Source organism: Gouania willdenowi, chromosome 5, assembly GCF_900634775.1.
Source record: "Gouania willdenowi chromosome 5, fGouWil2.1, whole genome shotgun sequence".
In the NCBI taxonomy this organism is placed as follows: domain Eukaryota; kingdom Metazoa; phylum Chordata; class Actinopteri; order Blenniiformes; family Gobiesocidae; genus Gouania; species Gouania willdenowi.
Window position 1 is genome coordinate 24,148,420 of NC_041048.1, and position 22,310 is coordinate 24,170,729.

General features: G+C 38.5%; 2 protein-coding genes across 4 annotated transcripts; one reads left to right on the forward strand and one right to left on the reverse strand.

Moving 5' to 3' along the window:
• Positions 1-1,994: 1,994 nt before the first annotated feature.
• Positions 1,995-9,924, forward strand: LOC114463049 (leucine-rich repeat flightless-interacting protein 1). 3 transcript variants are annotated; one of them, XM_028446287.1, is made up of 6 exons: positions 1,995-2,223; positions 3,690-3,764; positions 6,695-6,730; positions 6,894-7,055; positions 7,173-7,256; positions 7,737-9,924. In XM_028446287.1, exons 1-6 carry the CDS (start codon positions 2,125-2,127, stop codon positions 8,253-8,255), a joined length of 975 nt encoding a protein of 324 aa, XP_028302088.1. In that variant the 5' UTR covers positions 1,995-2,124; the 3' UTR covers positions 8,256-9,924. The 3 variants fall into 3 exon arrangements, with proteins under 3 accessions (XP_028302088.1, XP_028302090.1, XP_028302091.1); XM_028446289.1 differs by having other exon boundaries at positions 7,740-9,924; XM_028446290.1 differs by lacking the exon at positions 3,690-3,764.
• A 714-nt stretch (positions 9,925-10,638) lies between these two features.
• avil (advillin) lies at positions 10,639-19,801 on the reverse strand. The gene is made up of 19 exons (XM_028446589.1): positions 19,525-19,801; positions 19,194-19,268; positions 18,862-19,058; positions 18,678-18,786; positions 18,491-18,601; positions 17,122-17,327; positions 16,953-17,031; positions 16,471-16,569; positions 16,223-16,376; positions 16,021-16,121; positions 15,411-15,548; positions 15,034-15,192; positions 13,925-14,104; positions 13,690-13,847; positions 13,449-13,593; positions 12,376-12,564; positions 12,215-12,286; positions 11,939-12,046; positions 10,639-11,340 (listed from the first exon to the last, which is right to left on the reverse strand). Exons 1-19 carry the CDS (start codon positions 19,582-19,584, stop codon positions 11,227-11,229), a joined length of 2,454 nt encoding a protein of 817 aa, XP_028302390.1. The 5' UTR covers positions 19,585-19,801; the 3' UTR covers positions 10,639-11,226.
• Between the last annotated feature and the right edge of the window lie 2,509 nt (positions 19,802-22,310).

Below are 22,310 nucleotides of genomic sequence, written 5' to 3' on the forward strand. Positions count from 1 at the left end.
CACAAAGAGCCCTTTACACATCCATTAATACGAATTAGTCAGAAAGTAATTAGTGTCACAGATTTAATGGTCCCTCTATCAATTTTAAACATTCTGGCATTATTCATCTCACAATATATAACCACGCCAGGATCTTCGCCAAATGTCCTTGATTAGTCTCAGATTAATGGTGCATAAACACGTGCTCCTCCTGGCCTTTTAATGAAGCTTTTCTATGACTAATCGCTTCTTCAGTCAGGAGCTCTGCCTCTGTCACTAGACTGACTCGCTAGTGCCATCTACTGTGAGAAAAGAGGACTGCAAATGCTCAGGATTCACGACTCCAGGACAACGCAAGCGCCAATTACAGCTGCTGCGCAGCAATGGTCAGGGCCAGGCAACAAACAGAGTGTGGGAATAAAGGTGACATTTTCATATGAATTTTACATTAGTTGAGACCTAAACTCTATTTCTGGCAAAAGAGACAATGCTCTGAGTTAATTAGCAAGAGGCAACTCTCCAGTATATATGTTTAAAATGTATTCTTGCTCATTATATTCTTATAGTATTTCTACAGCTGCAAGGATGAGTCAATAAATCAATAAGTCAAACACATAATTAATCTACAACTATTTCAAGATGGAACATCCTCTATGTCAGTGATTCCCAACCAGGGGTACATGTAACCCAAGGGGTATAGGAGCACATAGCAGGGGGTTGTTGAAAACAGTTCTCAATTAATTACAAAATAATAGAAAAACATTCCTAGTTCCTTTTTTTGGACAAATTTACCACAAACTAACGGTACTATTGCCCAATAAAATGTTGTCCTTTTTTGTAATTTATTAAAACAGAATCAATTGATGATGTAGATGATGTAGATGTAGAGGCCATGTATATATATATATATATATATATCGAAATTAAAAAAAACTAAACATGTACATATATATGTACATGTTTAGTTTTTTTAATTTCGTATTTTAACCAATATTATGGATCAGGAATTTGCTAACTGCTACTTCCGCTCTTGTGCCAGTAACGTTGCTAGATTGTAGAGGTTGACCGATATATAGGGCCGATATATGGATTTTTATTTATTTATTTATTTATTTATTTATTTTCCATTTAGCAATTTAGAGTAGCCATTAAAGGAAAAAAGAAAGTTCATAAAAAACATCCATTTAAATGTAATAATAATAATAGCATGCACAGAGAGGTAGAAGCCAATAGGCTTACAAATAAAAAAAGCTGATTTAATAGGATAAGGATATATTATAATAGTGCCTGATCAAATATCCTTATCATATTATATCCTTAATAGGATATGGATTTTTGTTTTACTTGGTTGTGTATGGGTATTGTTTAAAGTTCAATACATGTTAAGAGTTCTATATTGGTGTATTTGATTTAATTTATAATATATACATTTATATCACATATTTGTCTTTCATAATCAATGTGCTTTAAATAAAAAAAAGTATATCGGCCTCAAATATCTGCTTCCAAAATAGGCTTCAGATATCGGCCATCAGCTGAATTTTTTTTCATTCTTTTTTTAAATCGGTATCTGCATCGGCCTTTGAAAATCCCATATCGGTCGACCTCTACTAGATTTGTCTGTTTTCTAGACATTTGGTTGGTTTTAAAAGCTTTGGAAGAGAGGCAATAATAATACTGTATTTATTGAGTACATGTTAAACAAATGGTTATTATGGGATTTCCACAGTGTAGTCACCTTCTCCTGTGTACAAAAAACAATAAAGTGACCTTCATACTCAGGGTTTCTTGTGAGCTTTAGATCTAATATAAATCAAGAAACAAACAGTCACTAGTGTGTGTGTGTGTGTATTTGTTTGTGTGTGTGTGTGTGTGTGTGTGTGTGTGTGTGTGTGTGTGTGTGTGTGTGTGTGTGTGTGTGTGTGTGTGTGTGTGTGTGTGTGTGTGTGTGTGTGTGTGTGCGTGCTCTGGAGGCGGAGAATGAGCTGCTGATCTCTGACCTGTCAGTGGGAGGAGTGAACGGGTCTTTAAAGCAGGTCCTCTCCGGGCCTCCGTAGACGTGGGCCTCTGTAGCAGCTGCTGTGTAGGAAGTGAACTGGGAGCCTCTTACATAAAAGCCAACGCTGATCACACGCTGTGTCAAAGATGCTGTCAGCCACGCTGGATGCCAGCGGCTCTCCGAAGAAACGGGTGTTATCTCGGGGACTCAGTGAGGACGAGTCTCTGCGCAGCATCATTTCCGAGGTGACGACCAGTGTTAGCAGCAGAGCTAATGTTAGCATCAGGGAAACTGTGATATTACGATCCTGTAAAATGACATGAACTCAGGCACAGTGTTTACCTGATACTCGCTAAGTTTGCTGGTTAACGACAGACAACGACCAGTTTGCGATCAGAATGAATTGCGTCAGTGCACTTCCTCATTGTTAGCAGAGTTAGCCTCTGCTCGTGCAGTGATGACTGAGTTCCGGTTGTTGTTGTTTTTATGTCGCGGTTGTTATTATAGTGATATTGTTTTTTTTTTTTTTTGAGTATCTATGGTTTGAATAATGTATAATTTTTTAGTTATGTGTTTTGGTTGTGCTTGATATATTGTTTGTGGGGGTACTTATCTGTGGTTTTATTTCCGATCGGCAATGGCTGTTCGTACGGTAGCCGTATCCGTACATAGCGCCCCTCATTAGCTAGTTTAGGTCACGTGATGGGTCACTATTGGCCAGTTTAGGTCACGTGACTAAGACGCTACGTACTTGTACTTCTGTATGTTACGGACATGCTACGTATTTATTAATTGTTGTGATATTCATACTATTCTAAGACGCTGCGTACTTGTTCTTTGATAAACTTACAAATGGCACCGGGAGTTGTCCATACGGCTACTGTACGACTAGACACTTTTTTCTAATCCAAAGATCCTGTAGCTGAATTTATATACTCTGCGGTTTCTCTTAATCATCTTGTTTGTAGAACCAGACAACTTCTGTCCTTTATACACATTGTTTCTCACAACTGGTATAGAACCAGTGTTTTTTTTGGGGGGGGGGGCAGTGGCTATTTGTACGTAGCCGAATCAATATACCGACATTCTATCCATATGTAGGGCCCCTCATTGGCCAGTTTAGGTCACATGATTAAGACATTACGTACTTGTACTTCTGTTTGCCATTAATACATAGAGTCCGAAACGGCGTTACGGGCTAACTAACCCGAAACGGCGTTACGGGCTAACTAACCCGAAACGGCGTTACGGGCTAACTAACCCGAAACGGCGTTACGGGCTAACTAACTCTAAACAACGTTACGGACTAATTAGCCCTAACCTTCTGAAGTAGATTTGATTTCTTGCCACCGTGAATTCTTACGTGTATCGCTTGTTCAGCCATTTTTTTCTTCTGATTTGAATGTACGGAATGGTCGCGTGTCTTCCGGTAACGTCATAGGCCATGTACAAATAGCACCGGCTACGTACGGTAAGCCACTTTGTGCCCCCCCCCCCCCAAAATAAAAATTTATCTGGAGCTGTTTACAGATAAACAAGATAGTTGCATTTTTGAACTCATAATTTTGTTTGTTTTTTTTGTTATTGCATTGTTGTTGTTCTGTGAAAATGTTCCTGTTATAGTGGTGGACTAGTTTTTGTCACATTCTGGCTCTCTTTGCTGTGGCTCATCGTTTGGCGCTCCCACTGAAGTTAGTTTTTGTCCACCCAGTCTGAGAGTTCTTCTAGACGTCTAATACGCAGCGACAGCCGAGCGAGCACCCAGAAGAAGAGGACTGACAGCCAGGTATCAAACACTGGGACTACACATAAACATGGCACAAAGATGTGTGCCTATTATTTCAGCAAGCACTGTCATTCTAAAAACACTGCCAAAGCCCAAATAGAAATGACTTGATACATCAGTGAATTTAATGTTTAAATTGGTTAACATAAGGTTTGGAGATATCCTGATTTGACGTTAATGTTTGGTTCAAGGTTTATTATTGTCATTTTTTATGTTTTACATAAAAATTTAATTAGTTTCTCTGTGCCAGTAGCATACAACACAAACAATAATCTAAATATAGTGCAATATAAACATTACAACAGAAATGAATAATAAAGTACACACAAGCACAGTAAAGTAGGAAGTAATATTAATTTCCTCATAGATTTTGTAATGTTGTATTTTGAAGGGTGGGTGGGTCTCCAACTTGTGTTATCATGAGCTTAACCTTAAATCCTTTATGCTTTATTCTGATGCTGCCTATTATAGTCAAAACTTGCACACACTGTACTGTAAATAAAGCTGATAAATTCAACCCTTCATTTATTTGTCAAGTTTAGACATTTTCATCATTTAGGTTTTTTTCTAGGTTTAAATGTATTAAGTAAAAAAAAAATGTAGTTACAACTTAATGTTTGTTTTTTAATAATGTTTCAATATACTCATTACATAAGTTTCTGGTCTTTGGAGAGAGCAGACGTGTTTTCATTCGCTCCGATAACACGACCTTGGCTACAGCTGGCTACAGCCTGAAAAATTGGGTCCAAGACTGAAGGAAAATGGTGAAAAAACCGCAGGGAGGCCCTTCAGAACCCAATTCGGGTTTGGAAGAGGTCAAGGAGATGATACGCGAGGGTCTACGAAACCTATCTGCCGAGATAAAGTCGTTGGAAAAGACGCTGGAAAACTCACTGGAAAACCTACAAAGCGAAGCAAAGGTACTGAAAGAAAAGAATGAAAGAACTGCTGAAGAGATAAAATTTTTGAACGCCAGGGTTGAACAGCTGGAACAAAAGGAAAGAGAGAAAGATGTCATCATCACAGGCCTAAAAATAAAACCCAGGAGTTAGGCGAGTGACGAAGAAACAAAATCGATTGAACAACAGGTCATTGACTACCTGGAGTCGAAGGACATTGTCCTGAACCCTGACAACATCAACTCTTGCCATCTCCTGCCAAAGAAAAATGATAACAGAGCTGTAAAAATAACCTTCACGAATATGAAATTCAAAGGAGAACTACTGAAGCAAGGAAGAAAGCTGAAGGAAACGAAGGTTTTTATTAATGAAAGCCTGACAAAAAAAAATGCAAGCATCGCATGGAAGGCACGCCAAATAAAAAAAGGAGGAAAGATTCTAAAGACGTGGACAAGGAACTGCAGAATTTACATCACACCACTGGGAGAAGAGAACGGAAAACCAATCCTCATCAAAACGATGGAAGACTTGGGGAAATACGAAGGATCCACCTAAACAACAACATTACTGATGGTAATCATGGATATGGACCCAGATCTATATAAACACTGGAAACAAAACTCAGACTGTGATTATTTTACGGAGACTGAATTAAATGTGGAAACCAAGAGTAAAAAAGGTCTGTCATTTATTCATTTCAATTGCTAGGTGGTGGGGTGATTAAGGATTACATTAAATTTAAATTAAAAGTGTTTATTGTCATATGTCCAGTTAGAAACACGTTTTCCTGTACAATGAAATTACTACCTTGCTTATGAACTGAGATATAATAATGTGTTTATACAAGTTAAATCTAACAGTGGAAAATACAACACTGCCGATAGAACTAACAACAGCTGGATTAACCTTGATGTAGAGACAAAACAAGCTGCAAACTTGTGTGTCCAAAAGAGACATTCCCGAGTGGTGACACTATGGATGAAAAGGGAAAAACCTTCCAAACACCTTCGAAAGAGGAACTATTCTTGAACTGGAGGAATGCTAACAACGTCTGGCAGGGAACAAGGCCAACACAAACAACGATGGAGAGGAGGAGGAATAAAAAAAAAAAAAAAAGACAACACTGACTACAGATGAGAATACACAAAAAAGGACTGTTCAGAACAACTCAAGAATGTTTGACCAGAGAGACATGTAAACCCATGTAAATTTGCGATGGTAAAACAGGGGACGGGACCCAGATAAGCAAACTGCTTCTCTCGTCTCCTTTTTCGGCATGTACAAAAAAAAAATGTAAAAAAAAAAAAAAAAGTGAATGTAACCATGTCGGAAATAAACTGAATAAATAATAAAAAATTTTTTAAAAAAATCTGTCCTTTTAATTCTTCAATTGATACTGATGTCAATGTACTTGTAGAAGAGCAAAACATTTTTTATGAAGGTTCTTAGTCATCAAGGTCATAGCAGTCATTATGAGCTTTAAAAGGGCGACTGGACTTTGAGTTTTTATCTCTGAGCAAATTTGTCCTTTCCAGGAGGATTTTTTTCCTCTGAGTCAGTGTATGATCAGCATACGTGGCTCTGTTAGTTATGTCGACACTGATTTAATCGCTAAAGAGTGTTTTTGGTTAATTATCTACAGCTGGTACAGACTTGTCTCATACTTTATCATTTATTTAGTTCTTAGATTTAGGACATTTAGGAACAGGTTGTGAGTTATAATGACAACTAATCTGGAGGGAGATGTTGACTATGTCTTGTTGGATTTAGGGGGTGTTGTTAATGATGCTTTGGTTTGAATTCAACAGTTATTCAAAAACTTCTACTACAAATTTCATTAGTTGGTTACATTCATTACAGTCTGATTTGTTTCATTTTCGGGTTCTTTAATAAATTAGAGGGTTAAAGCTCTGCTTTAATAGTTTTTGTAGTCTCCACTTTTTGGTTTCTGTCAAAAGAATAATAATATAATCAAAATGTGATTAAATATAAACAAGAGGTGTTGTTTTTTTCTCTCTCCTGTCTGAGCAGTCTGAGCAGGACTTCTTCATGGGACTTCCAGAAATGGTGACTATTTCTTATTTTTATATCCCGCCTGCCCCTGCATCCTTTTATTTAAACTCTGATGCTATCAGCGAATGGTCTTGTTTACTCATGGATGTAATCATCAGTGTCTCTGATTAGATATTGTCCCATTTTCCTCAGCTAGCACTGCTCTCTCTGTTTGTAGGTGGAGCTGCAGGCCAGCTACGATGAGGTAGTGCAAGAGCTGCGTGGGCTGGAGGTGGAGCGAGAGACTCTGTTGTTCCAGGTGGACGTCCTGCAGGACACGTTGGAGGGTGTGGAGGAGCTGCTGGCTGAGGCCCAGAGGGAAGCTGGACACGCGTCTCTGGTATGTCTACCACTGTGTAGGACTATGAGTCCTAAAGATTTTTTGCCCTGAATTGTAGCAAATGGGACTCCAGCAAGCTGCCGACGCTCTGAATGTGCTGTGTTTGTGTATTTATAGGAACTGGAAAGGGAGAGGGAGGCAAAGAAAAAATTGGAGAGCATTGTTTCCTCTTTGATGCAAGAAGTAGAGAGATTAAAAGAGGTAAGTTAATGTGCAAAAATAAGAATGAATACAAATGCTGGGAATGTTTAGAAGTCATTCAGTTATAATTATTATAAATACACACCTGCAACAGGAACATTTAAAATGATCAGTTTTTGGAAGATGAAGAAGGATGATGGTCTGAGATTAGTTTGGTGCTCATGCACATTTGAAAACCTGAGAGATGATAAAAGTGAATCTACTGTGACCGTATGTGGTAATATTTACACTGCTGCTCTGTTTGGAGATTTAAGTAGTCAAAGCTTCACTGCTTTATATTTAGAAATGGGTGAATATCGCCTACTTTCTTTCTCTATCTGCTGGTTTCCTCACCTGGTTGATGCTAAATGTGAAGCCTGAAGAGGTTTTCTTTTTTTTTTTTTTTTTTTTTTTTTTTAACCTCTGGCTGATTTTTTTTTTTTTTTTTTGCTCTGTAGTTTAAATGAAACGCTGGTCAAAGTCATTTGTTTTGTGTCGCAGCAGGAAAGAAATACAGGACCACCTGCTCCAGCAAACGAGACGAATGAAGCAGTGAGTCGAGGGCACCAAACAACAAACACCATGGGATTGATTAGAGTTGTACACGGGGAAGAAACCAGCTCCTTGCTGTGTGAGCCTCGCAACAGTGGGGGTCTGGCAGCTGCAGAGAAGGGGGGGCAGGGTGAAGGGTCAAAGGATATGGGAAGTGCCCCAACTGAGCTGTGGAAGCCTCTGGGACACCTGCCCTCCCTCGCTCTGGAAACGGCAGCCTTTGTAGACGGGGTCTTTCAGAGACCTTACGAGGACGAACCAGAGCTCTCTGCTGACACCAACGACTCTGACAGCATAAGTGCCTACGAGGATGCATCTGCTGAGACTCCAGAGCAGGACGTCGTCTTCCCTGGAGATGAAGATGTCGCTGATTCAGAGATTAAAGGAATGAACAGAAATGGAAACCCACAAACCAATGGCGGTGAGAACCAGGAGCCCAAAAACCCAGATGCCTGCATTGTGTCTTAACTTTGTGTTTTCTATCCACTGCTGTTCAAAAGGGTATGTTTATCATCTGATGATAGACCAACTCAAATATTCTGGGTTACATAGGAGTCTAAGCTCTGGTGTGCAGGTTTACAGCCGTCAGTTTGTTTGTGCACATTTTTAATAGCAAAATCTCAACATACCTTTTCCAGTGAAACAACTTCTTGTTTTTTTCCCAGTTTAATTTATTTAGTATTAGATGTTTGAAACCTTCCTCAGTTGTGCAACACTGCTGTAGAAGATGTCAAATCTTCACAACTTTGAAACTTGCGATGAAGATGCTGTAGTTACATCTAATATCTTCATTTATTGAAGACAAACATTTTTTTTTTCTTCAATTAAAAATGAGGAAGCCTGTTTTTTTTTGTTTTTGTTTGATAGTTATATATGTTGGTAGCTGCTGAAATGTAAGTTAGAATTGATTTGCATCCCGGACAGAGAGCTCTTTATGGGACTTGAGTGCAAACAAATTTGACTTCTGGTTCATTGGTTAATTTTTTTCTGAGCAAATGTCAAAATCATTCCATAGGGCGTCTGTCTCTCCTGTCACTGCAGAGAAAACGTTCAATCTTTGTGTGAACCTAAAGGGAGGCATGTTTGCATTTGAAAAGAGGGATTTTATCGATTTTGATCTAAATAACAGACGACTGCAGTCTGTCTCACTAGTTCAGTTTTTTTTTTTTTTTTTAAATCTCGTCAGTTTAAAAAAAAAAAGAAATTGAAACGTGTGCTGTTACATTTGCACTTTTTAAAATTCGATCTCATAATTGCCTGGATTCCCTTTACAACCAGAGTGTGTTACCTGGGCTGCCTCAGCCCGCTCGCTGATAACTGTATGTTTGCACATTTGCAGAGTAACTTAAGGAAGTGTCTTTGTTTCTGTAAGCAATTTATATCCAAACACTTTTTATTGTGTATTTTATTGTAGGCGATGGTGGACTTTTTTCACCTGATTTGATATTACTTGCATGAGCACCTAAGATTGTAAATGATTCCACACACTACACATGATTGGATGTGTGTGTGTGTGTGATGATGTACTTTAGCACGTGGTACGCTGAATAACACTTATCCACCTGAATTATTGAAGGTGTGTTTTTAAAGGGGTTCTTTTATATATTTTGTATTTTTTTTTTTTTTTTGGTCCTGAAAGTGGATTTTCAAAACAAATCTGCCAACTAATCACAGACTTGCCTGACTGAAATGATTTCAGTGATCACCAGTTTTACACTTGCTATACTGAGGTTAAAACTACATATCTAACATGACCATTTCATGAGTGTATGCACTATATCTGTGCTTGCCTTCATCATCACATAGACTGTTACCATAGGTCTTTGCACCATTACTTGATCATTAGCCTTTGGTGCCAATCATCTGTTGGTCTACTTAATCATCTTTTTTGTGTTTTTCAGTATGATTTTTCAAATACTTCTGTCCACTAAAGTCAACATACTGGAATGCAATAGTATAAGATTAATTAATTTAAGATTTTTCTGTTTTATTTGTTTTGCATGTGTTCATTGTTTTTCTTAACACAAAGCAAAATGCTTGATACAAGTCTTTCATGGGCCAAAAACTTTTTGAATTTATGCTTCAAACGTTAATGTAAACTCCATGTTTTTATCAAAATAAAGTTGACTAAAATGCTGGAGGCTGGTGTCTTTTGTGCATTTATGAAGTGCTGAGGTAGTTTTTATTTATATATATATAACATTGATTTGCATTTGCTGAATGATTCTGTTTTCCTAATTCCTTGACACATCAGTAGCCTCAAGAAGTAAAGGCAATATGGCGTGATGCGGTAGTTAATAAAAATTGTCACTCTAGTACGATCATATTGTATTTTTAACGGTGAACAAAAAACAAGGTGGAATAAGTTTCAGACGATTCCACACGGTGTATTCATTGAGGGCAAAAATTACTTCTGTCATGGTAAAAACGTCTGAAGCCCCAAACTAGACGGTAGCATCAGTTTTTTAAATACCGATTTAAAAAAAAAAAAAAAAAAAAAAAAAAAAAAACCCGAATTAAACCATAACTTGGCGTCAAATTGTATACGAAACTATTGGCACTCCAGTAATTTTTTCCCAGAAATAGTTACAATTCCGAATGTTTTGTTGTACATGTTTATTTCCTTTATGGATTGAAAAAACACGGAAATTAAAAGCCTAAATTTATACAATTTTAGACAAAATTGTTGGCACCTTTTTAAAAGTGGATGAATCATTTTTATTACAAACATTTCAACTCACCTGTAGCAAGTAACAAGTGCTGGCAATATATGAATCCACCTGAATCTGGTTACAGTGTATAAAACCTTTGTGTTTTGTGTCGCACCAAGCATGGAGAAGAGAAAGAAGAGCAGAGAACTGTCTGAGGACTAAATAAGGAAAATAGTGGAAACATATGAACAATATCAAGGTTACAAGACCATCCTCCAGTTCCTTTGTCCACTGTGTGTAATATAAAAAAAAAAAGTTTATAAGCCATGGAACTGGAGCTAATCTCCCTGGACAGGGATGAAAGAGAAAAAATGATGAAAGAATGCAATGCAGGAACGTTAGAATGGTGGATAAACATCCTCAGTCAACTTCTACAAATTCAGGCTGCCCTGCAGACTCGCTCAGGATGCAAAAGTGTCACCTTGGTCTCCTGCCATAGCGACGCTACGGGCTGACACTTCTCCTGAGTCTGTGTTGGTATAATCTCCTGATTTAAGGCTTTAAATCCATGTTTAAAAGTGAAGTATTAGCACAAGCATGAACAAAGATGCTGGAAATACAGTACAATGCTTTATTGATGTTGACACATCCCCCCCCCCCTCCTCTTGTTGAGATAAACATTAAGCATGAACATACATTTTGTATCAACATTTTTGGTGAGTTTCTTTAAGTGAGTAGAAAAAGCAACTAAAGCAGGATAAAACCAACAGATCCAGTCCAACGAGCGTTTAAAACATCCCTCTCTCTTTCTTCAGCTGCAGCTGCCTCCACTGTGGGAGACTCGCGTAGTCGTCCTTCGTCATTCCAAACACGCTGCTGAAGTCTGAGTCGGAGAGATGTTTCTAAAGACAATTTGGTAACACTTCAGTTTAGGGAACACCTATTAACCATTCATTAGTTGCTTATTAGCATGGAAATTAGTAACATATTGACTCTTAATTAGTCATTATTAAGTACTTATTAATGCCTTATTCTGCATGGCCTTATTATACAACCAGTAAGCCATTAACTAAGAGTTTTCCCTCAATAACCTCAGAGTTATTACTTATTAGTTGTAAGTAAGGAAGTTGTTGTATATGAATTACGATCTCAACATGCTAGTTGGTTAACGTTAACCCTAATTCTAACCCTAACCCTGTTTGGACTGCGAAACTACCATTAAATGTATAATAAGGCATTAATAAGTACTTAATGATGACTAATTAAGAGCCCGTATGATACTAATGCTAATAAGCAACTAATTCATGGTTAATAGGTGTTCCCTAAACTAAAGTGGTACCGACAATTCATTTAATAGAAACAGATTGTCATATATCTGCTCAGCAAGATCACGCCGTCAGACACATGCATGTATTTTATCTTACAGGCAATATCACAACTTATAGAGTGGAAAGCTAATAAAATACATGAAATGAAATGTGTGCGCACACAAACACTGACCTCTTTCTGACTGGGGTCTACACCCTCTGGCAACTCACTGGCATTCATGTTGATCAAATCTTCAGGTGAAAAACACTGAAAATGTTTCTCGGTTTCAGCTTTGCTCTCCTGGAAAATCAAACCGTCAGAAATATTAACCTGCTGCCTCCGTTTGTTTTTGTATTTGGATTTTGCGGTCAAAAAGTAAAATGTCTGAGCAGGTACAGTATATCAATAGACCATCTTCCATTCCTCTTAAGCTTTATTTTATGACATGATTAAAAAGGCTTCACATACAGTGTCAACCTGAACCAGTGAGGTTTCATCTTCTCCAAGCTCCTTCTTCAGATCCTCATAACTCAGTCCTCCCTGACAATAATGAAAATAATGTTTAAATGTCAGCTCAGTGAAGAACCAAAACACACGCCCATCATCTCTTTCTATCTCTGGACACCTACGCTCCATTTGGTGGGATCCCAGGCTGTGAACCAACCAGTGAAGGTGGGTGGCTCAAACCCCTGCTTAACCATGAGGATGGGGGTATCTGGGTCCCTGTTGCCTGGATGGGTTCGCAGATACTCTTGGCTTGTGACAATTGATTCTTTACGTTCAGTCTCATTGGCCTCTTTACCAATCCACAAAAACACCTGTAACCAAGTACGAGCATCAAATAGTCAAAGTTAAATAGATTTACAGCAGAATTGCAACTCAGTCTCACTCCAAAGCGTAGAGTAGAAGGACTACACTTGTCCACCATGCAATGCGTAAACATCCTATCCCATATACCTCTCAGGGTGTAAACATTTTACGCGTCATTTGCCCAGTGTTTTCTATGGACCATACATCAGATCCTGTGACCACCTGTCACTCGGGTTCAGGAAGGAAAAATATGGAATCAGAACAGTATCATAATGAATGAACTCTTGCAGAGTTTTCCACGAATGCACATGCTTTGTTTCACAGTTGTATTTCAGATTCACAAATGCACACGATCTGTTTCGCAAATATATATTTTATGCAAACTTGTAATATAAATTCTGAAATGCACACACTCTACTTCACAAATATTATTTTGAGGCATACTTGTTATATAAATCCACAGATAATGCAAATTGCTGAATGTGCATTTACAAACTGCTTCTGTGCTGTGAAGCCACTGTGCATTTGTGAGAGAAATGTGTGCAGTGAATTTTGAGACTGTCCTGATGTGGCGGGTCAATGAACGTCACCATTGGCTGAAAGTGATTGACAGATTCAGTTTGCTGTCAGCCAATCATGTGGCTTCTTACATTCTCTCCACACTCTTGTTTGAACACTGCACATGTGCACATATCAGTAGCTCTGCAATTGGTTTAAAAGTGTGGCGTACAAGTTTGCATAAAATAAATATTTGCGAAACAGATCGTGTGCATTTGTGAATCTGAAATACAACTGTGAAACAAAGCATGTGCATTCGTTAAAAAACGTGCAAGAGTTCATTCATTATGATACTGGTCTGATTCCATAGAAAAACATGGCGGACGAAACTTACCTGGTCCCATGTGTCCAGCAGCATGACATCATCCTCACTGAGGTCCTCCTGTATGAACTGACTGACTTCAGTCACAGTGAAACGGCCCGTTTTGTTGGAGCATTCAAAGAGCCGGGGCTGATGGTCAAAGACGACCTGCTGTAATCTGTGGATGATGTCACAGATCATGACATGACAAAGGAAACTACATCCAGTGCAGCTTGAACATATATTCTGGTATCAGTGCTCACATCAGCTCTACCTCTTCTCACACGCATAGGGAGCTTTCCCTCCAAGACACTCCCAGAACTCAATAGGTTCCTGACCCTCTGCCACAAGTTCCTCTGAGCCTCTTGGTGAGTCCAAGGAAATTACTGAGCTGACTTCTTTAGCCATTTCTCTCTCGTCCCCACTGGATCCCTTACATCCAGCATAAGTGAGTTATCACACTGATGATCACTGTTGTGTAAAACCTACAATGTGTCATGTAGTGTTACCTTTCCACACCACAGATACACTCCTGACTGGCTCTTCAATAAAAACACATCGTTGGAGTTTAGTGAAGTTGCCAGAGAAGGAACCTCAATGGTCTTTGTGTTGGAAGAGTCCGAGCCATGAACCTGGAACAAACGTACTGGAGGTTCTGGTTCAGAGTTTGCGTCTCTGGATGTACCCCCCTGACATAAGAGGCCTTGATGTTAATAACCCATGCAGAAGATTGTATTTACCAGTGAGACTTTATTCTAATGTAGACAGTCCCAGACTCTCAGACGCTTGACAATCATAAAGAAATCCAAACAGTTAACCACTATAACAGATAGGTGGCAGTATTGCACCAGTGAGTGCCAACAGCTGTTGAAAACCACACGTGACCGGTGAAAGCAGAAAGCATCAATCCATCTATCCATCTCTTCACCCACCCATCCATCTATTGATCTCTTCATCCATCCCACAGACATTTCAACACAATATTGAATAATTAATTGATTGATTGCATGTTTGCTATGTTGATTGATTGTTTGATTGATTGATTGATTGATTGATTGATTGATTGATTGATTGATTGATTGATTGATTGGTTGGTATATTGGTTGATTGATTGATTGATTGATTGATTGATTGGTTGGTATGTTGATTGATTGATTGATTGATTGATTGATTGATTGATTGATTGATTGATTGATTGATTGATTGATTGATTGGGAGGTTGGTTGGTTGATTGATGGATGGATGGATGGATGGATGGATGGATGGATGGATGGATGGATGGATGGATTGATTGATTGATTGATTGGATGGTATGTTGATTGATTGATAGATTGATTGGGAGGTTGGTTGGTTGGTTGGTTGGTTGGTTGATTGATTGGTTGGTTGATTGATTGATGGATTGATGGATGGATGGATGGATGGATGGATGGATGGATGGATGGATGGATTGATTGATTGATTGATTGATTGATTGATTGATTGATTGATTGATTGATTGATTGATTGATTGATTGATTGATTAATTGGTTTGTTGGTTGACTGGTGAAAGTACACCCTTTTGGATCATAACCTGTGCAGGTCGGGGACTGTCTGTCATGAAATACTTTTAAAGTTTTACCTCAAAAATGACCATCCGTCCTTTGAACATAGCCATGAAGTGTCTGGGCTCTTTGCCCATTGAGACCCTCACTTGAACAGGCTCATCATTGTATTTCTGATCCAAGTTCACAGCCTGAAAAGCTGATGCTGCAAGTTCATCCTGTGACGCATGGCGACCCTGCCATTAGGAGAGAGGAAGCAGTTCATTTTTATACTGTACTCAGATTGAATTTTAGAAGTATTTATAAAGCATTTCAAGAATTCAATTCAATTCAACTTTATTTATATAGCGCAAATTACAACAAAGTCATCTCAGTGTGCTTAACAAAATATAAATTCCATAGTAAGAAAGAAAGAAAGAAAGAGTAAATGTAAATGGAAATCATGTATCCTCACCTGCCATATGTAGAGCAGATAACACATCTTGTTGCTCACCAAGTATGTGTAGAGGATCAGATAGCAGTCTCCTCCAAAGAAGTATCCATACCACTTAGGGTCCACAGGGACGAGCTCCAAGTTCTCTACCCTCCACACCTTTACACATCACAAGCACTTTAGCTCATGGGGAAAATCGTGATGCATTGTGTCACTGTAACCCATTAACATCAATCCAGCACAGAGCTTGAAGCGTCACCAGGAAAAAGACCAAACAAGCCAAATGGAAAAAAAACCCCAACTTTACTTTTGACCACAAAATGGCAAATGATACTTAAAAAAGTGTTTTACATTTTTTCTCCCCAAACTCATCATCAGTCATTTGCTCCTCATTGTTTAAGATTTCTTTTTTTACATATTAAATAGATGCACCAGACCTTTAATATTTTTTATTGAACTTCTAGCACAGAATGTTTATTGGCACTGTGCTTTCGTAGTTACAATATGCCAATACAGCATAAATGTCATCAATTATAGGTCGAAACCTCAATTTTAGGCTCAAGGAGTACCAGGTATGAACAGAATTTGCAGATTTCAACAAATGCAGCAGCACAAATGAGTAACTTAGTACCTCCACTTGTCCTGTCCCATCATCCACCATTCTCTGCTGTGCTGCAACATCTGGCATTGCATGCATCAGTGCAGCATTGAATTTCTCCTGAGTGATGTGGGCTGAAACAAATAGAAAACTTTGTCATCAGCATCCTGGAAGACTTAACACAGGTACACTTAACTTCCCTGCTTTGTGTTTGGGAGTCTGTGGGGACACGTACCAACTTTTCCCTTGGCGGTCCCCCTTCCCAGTCCCTGCGTCTGGTCCTTTACAGTCCACCTCTGAAAAAGCTGCTTGAAGAGAGCAGATTCTGCTCCGTCATTCACCATTTCCACATTTGTGGTCACTGGGTAGTTTTTCAATTTGATGAACTCCTGCAGTATCAAAGTCAAATGCAGGGTAAAGTGATCAAACATGTGCAACCTCTAAACTTAAACACAAGCTTATGTTTTGAGATGAATCACCAACCAAAGCTTTGGCCATCGCACCCTGCCTTTCAGCTTTGTTTGCATTCTTCCCCTTCCAAATAAAGATCTTTACACCTCCCTGGTCCAGTATGTAGCAGTCCTGAAACAACATCGGATACATATGATTAACAAAAGGGGGGGTGAAGGAAAAATAACTATGATTTGACAGACATGGACATTGAGCAATGATTTTGTAAGTGTAGGGTCTCGGAATAAATAGATGATGTATTTAATCATTTTTTTTCAAAATCCCTTTTGTAATCATGTTATGTTCCCAGTTGAGATTAATTCTTCAAAAGCGGTCAATCCAACCATTGTTTGTACTGATCAAGCTAATGGCTAATATTTAAATTTAATGTACATTTATGTTGAAGAGAAAATTGAATTTGAAAAACATTTAAACACACTAGTGTTGTTTCTTTGTTCTAGTCCAAAATTAGATGCATTATGTAGTAATCTTTGGTCTATTATGATGAGACTCACCTCACGATGAAGCAGATCTTGAACCAGAGGTCTCGTAGCTACCTCTGTGACCTTCATTTGGCCTTCAGCATCTGAAACGCTAAAATAAAAAGGCACACGTGATGAAGTGGGATCCACAGACTAAATAAGATGAATAGGACAGAATCATCTTGGTAAGGAAGCAGCTCACTGGTAAAGTGTTAGTTTCCCCATCTGTTCCTGGTCCGCAGCTTCATCAGGAGGTCCGTCTGTCAGTTTAACAGTTCTTTCTCCGAGAATGCTGTGTAGGATCTCCATGCTCTGAGGAGATGAGCTCTCTGTGTCACCCTCGACTATCTTAACCTCTGCTCGACCTCCCCTCTCTCTGTCTCGGATGTCTTTAGCAAGCAACGTGCCCTAAGAACACAAAAACATAGTCAAAATATTCATTTTTGACAAGGTCTGCTAACTCAAGGTCTACTGGAGCAGCTGATTTTTTTTTTTCAGAACAAACGCCACAAAAAGTAAAGATTAACACCAAAACTTGAGCTTTTATGATAAAAATAAGAAAATAAAAAGAAATTTAAAGAAATATGACAACACTTTACTTGAAGTTTTAGAGTAGAGTATTCTTTTATTTCGTCCCGCAGTGGGGAAAATTACTGATATGACAGCTCAATAAAAAGTACAATAAAAAAAACGAAAAAAGGCAACATACAGAAAAACCCAAAAGACACCTAACAATAGTGCAATGAAGATAAAATGAAATAAACAATACAATAAAGATATACATAAATAGAATACACAAGATACAAATATATATAGATTAACAGGCAGGGGCAAGGAGATAAATACTTAAGGCTGACATTATGCTATTTGTAAATTAGCATGAATAAGGTGTCATGAAGACTGTCATTAAGTGTCGATATGCTAAATTATGACACCTTTGGAGCTATGTTGGCATTTTTTGCGTTTCTTGGAGGGATCAAGTGGGGTTAGGGGTTAAGATTCGGGGGTTAGGCTTCGGGGTTAGGGTAATGAAGGGTTAGAGTTAGGGGATAACAAACGACACTTAATGACAGCCTTCATGACACCTTAGCCATGCTAATGACATGTGTCATGTCATAATGTCAGCCTTTGTGTATAAAAATTCAAGTAAAGTGTTATTATAAATAAAGTGTCTATTTGTACGGTTGCCGTACGGACAACACCCGGTGCTATTGGTACGGTTACCGAAGTACACGGACGTAGCGTCTTAGAGTTAGGGTTAGGTTAATACCCAATATTGCAAATTTTTTAGGGTTAGGGTTAGGTTTAGTTTTAATCATGCGACCTAAAATGGCCAACGACTGACCTAACACGTGACCTAAACTGGCCAAAAAGGAGTGCTGCGTACGGATAGAATGTTGGTATATTGATACAGCAACCGTACGAATAGCCACTGCCTACTATAAATACCTCCCAGGGGGAACTGGATCTAAAAAAATAACAAACAATGTAGTCAAAAACATGAATTGGTATTGAACTAAAATAAAAACCCATGTCTTTTGATTCCTTTTATGTTAAAAATCAAACCTCACTTTGAGTCTCTCCTGTTTGTTACATTTGGGTCCATTCCATTGAACGATGGTCTTTCCGTTGTCCAGCAGAAACACATCTCCAATGTTGAAGCTTTCCCAGCTCATTGTCACCTTAAAGGAGCACAAACAGGGTGAGCACTTTGTCTCTCGTCTCAAAGCTTATTTACAGCTGTAAAGCTCAGCTCACCTCTGTAGCAATCACTCTTTTCTTTCCCTTCACATGAAGCAGTCTCTGCACATCGTATGTGTTGGTTTCAGTATGCTTCATTCCTGTTGCCACCCCGCCTTTCTTATAGCTGCACACAAAGTAGAACGGCAAACCTTTTCAAGTTTTATTAAATTGCACTGATTGGACCAGGATTGTCACCCACATAATTCCTTGTCTGAAGTATCCCTTGAAGGTTTCCGACTCATGGCATTGAACCTCTCTGTGCTGCACAGGGCTGCTGCCCAGGAACTCATCAAGCTGGATGGTGTACACAGCAGCCGCTCCCTGTTCATCCTGTGAGGACTGGGAGCCTATCCAGTAGTGGATGTTATAAGTCGACATGCTCCCCACAGTCTGCGTCTGAAGAGGCAACACAAAGCAGACAATCCAACAGAAAGACAAACACATTGCAAATCTGTAAAATACATCTGCAGATGTAGCTGAACAACAAACAACCATGATCTTTAAAATCACAATGATGGCATGGTTGCTTACACAGAGGAGGATGTAGCAGTCTCCCTCAAAGAAGTTCCCATAGTACTTCTCAGCAACTTGGACAAGCTCCATTTTCTGTTGCAAAAGAACAGATTTTAAAGATATCCATTATGTTTTTCTATTCAAATTTACATGACTATTTATTCATCATCAGTCTGCTACACCTGCTAAGCTATAGAGGGACTGGGAGCTCGGAGAGGGTGGCGGTGGATGAGGCGGAGTCTCAAACATACATGTTTTTGGAGCGTTGGAGAACATGCAAACTTCAGATATGGTTTACAGTTTTGTTTTATTTACATATTTGATGTAATGATGACAAAATAAGCCTTACCTCAACTCTCCAGATGATGATCCCAGGTTTATGAGTTACTGCTCTAAATGTGTACTCCATGTTTCTTCCTCTTCACTGGATCTTTGCCAGATCTTTTCTACTCTTGCAAAAAAAAAAGTTAGAAACTAGCAAATATAAAGTTCCTGGTGTATATTTTGATTTATGTTCCCCCTCTCCAGATAAATTGAATGGATTATTTACTGATGAGTTCTTTTAAAACTCAAAATGTATCCATCAATAACTAGCTAAACCCTGGCACTCCTGTATGAGGATGTTCTTCTGTCATTCTCTCAGAAACAATGAGAACTCACTTCTCTTTTCGGCGCTGTCGTCACACATTTGCCTGTGCTTTGCATGTTTTAGTACCGACCAGTTCTGGCCAATCGCAGAGGGAGAGGCAAACCCCGATAGGCAAATGTGCTGAAAAAAATGGACCGACTCATATCCAAATGCACACACGGTAACTCTCGTCAGCTCCCTGACATCCATGTGTTTCTCAGCCCACTAAGCCCTGATGTTCACATTCGCACCATATATGGATATTTAGGCAGCTATGAGGAGATATACAGTAAACGCTGAAATGAGATGCGATTGGCGCTGATAGTAGAGTTGAATATTGGATCAAATGTGTTGCGTGTACCTGTTCACAAAAAACCTCATCACATAAAATTTTTCAATATGATTTTCATGAAGATATAATTTCTCACACACTGACTACACTGTAAAGCATGTCAGCATCTAGAATAATGACCAATCTGAGCATTCATACAGGAAACAACAAAGGGATTTGTCTTTGTAGTCCATTTGTGTGGGTTTTCTTGACGTTTTAAGACAATTCATTTTGTCTATTTTTTGTCAATAGGGTGAATTTGTGTTGCCTTTTTGTGTGTTTTTTGAGTCTATGTATGTTTTTCTTATATTTCTTGTGTTATTGTTGCCTTTTTGTGTGTTTTTCTGTCATTTTGCGAAATTTCGTTGGCATTCTGTGTGTCTTTGATGTCGTTTTGTGAACTTTTGTGGACAAGTCAATTTGCGTTTAAGTGGTTGTTTAGTGTGTTTTTGTTATCATTTTGTGGATTGTTTGTGCATTTTGCTGTCGTTTCCTGTGTTTCTGGAGATAAAATTAGATCGAGGGCCAAATGCCGCCAGTTGCCTATGTCTGCTGTAAAGATTAATAAGTTGACTTTACTTAAATAAAATATGCAAACTTGTCTTAAAAAAACTATTCTTTTATGACTTCGATTAATTAGATTTGATGATATATAGGTATATAAGTTTATGTTCACCAAGTCAACATATTCATTTTTTAAAGGCAACGAGTTTGCTTTTTTCTTAGGTAAGGTCAACTTTTCCTTCTTTACCGTGTAACAGTATAAAGCCAGCTTCACTCATCAGTGTGGCGTGGTCACACCTTGCTGATGACCTCTTCAAGGAGAAGTAGGAGGAGTCAACAAATGACACATTGTTGAAGCAGATACAGGAAGCTGCTACACATAAAGACGATTAAATGGTAAAGCAGCGCCCGAAGCATAAAAAAGACCAAATAAATATGCCTGCAAGTCTGATTTTCTGTTTTTGATAGCATGATATTTACAAGACACCTCATTTTAAAGTGTGATCAATCAAATTTGTGTTCAAATATCTGCAGTAACTCACTTTGCTGCAATTCACAATAAATTGGCCCATTTTCAATGCAAACATCCTTTGTGCAAAAGAGAGTAAGACCTTTCTCATTCTGAGTCCCAAAAACTGCCCCCGTGCCTTTTGGAAACAGTCAATCTTTGGTATTCCTTCATATTGACAGAATCCAGACTTTCCATTGATGACACACTTCTTAAAAATATTTCTCAGACATGATTGAAATTTCAAAAATAAATCAAAAGTGAACTCATAAACACAGCATAGAGCACACGCACACATTATTGAAACATCAGTGGTGCATCTTGTCTCCGTTATACGACCCTACATGCAGACAAAGTGGCCTCAGAACAGATTTGGCCGACGTACAAATGAGTCACGACCTTGTACAATGGAGCGCTGTTGGCAGGAGGAAACTACAGGATAGCACAGTCGGTGCACCACAGTACCACTGACGTGTTCTACTTGTTCATGAACTGGATGGAAAGAGTGTGAGATGAAGTGTTTCCCACAGCTCAGCAGAAAATAAGACGTAAGACGAACCTCACACACTTAATGCTGAGATTTTAGGTGCAAAAGAAAGCTGTTTTTAAAACCAGACGGCTCAATTTGTTATACTCAGGAGCAGCTTCCCAATGGGACATGTGCAGAAAAACAGGCAAGGAAACTAAAACTAATCAAACGAGCGACTAAATCTACTACTCAATGAAAAACCCTGGGATCAGTGTCAGCCCTAAGCAATTTTGCGCCCTCGGCGAGATTTTAGGGCCCTTTGCATCACAGTAAATTCCACTGCCAAGTTAGAAATCCTCATACACCTGAATATCTTTGTCCTTGTCCATTTCTTTTACTTTTAGAAAACAAAAAACTATCTTAAAAGTTACCTAAAATAAATACACATACAATACTTTTAAAGTCCTTTTAAAATTACATTACTCTATATAAATAAAATAAAAGAATGGGGGGAAAACACTGTGAACAAGTGCTAAAAAAATAAATTATATGAACTAAATGAATAAGGCACTGAAGAAAATAAGTTAGAAAAACCAGTGTTTACACAAAAAATAGGAAAACATGACTGACAGACAGATTAGTTAGTATCACAAAACACATGCAGGCTAGTAACAACATAGTGGTGCTAAACAGTA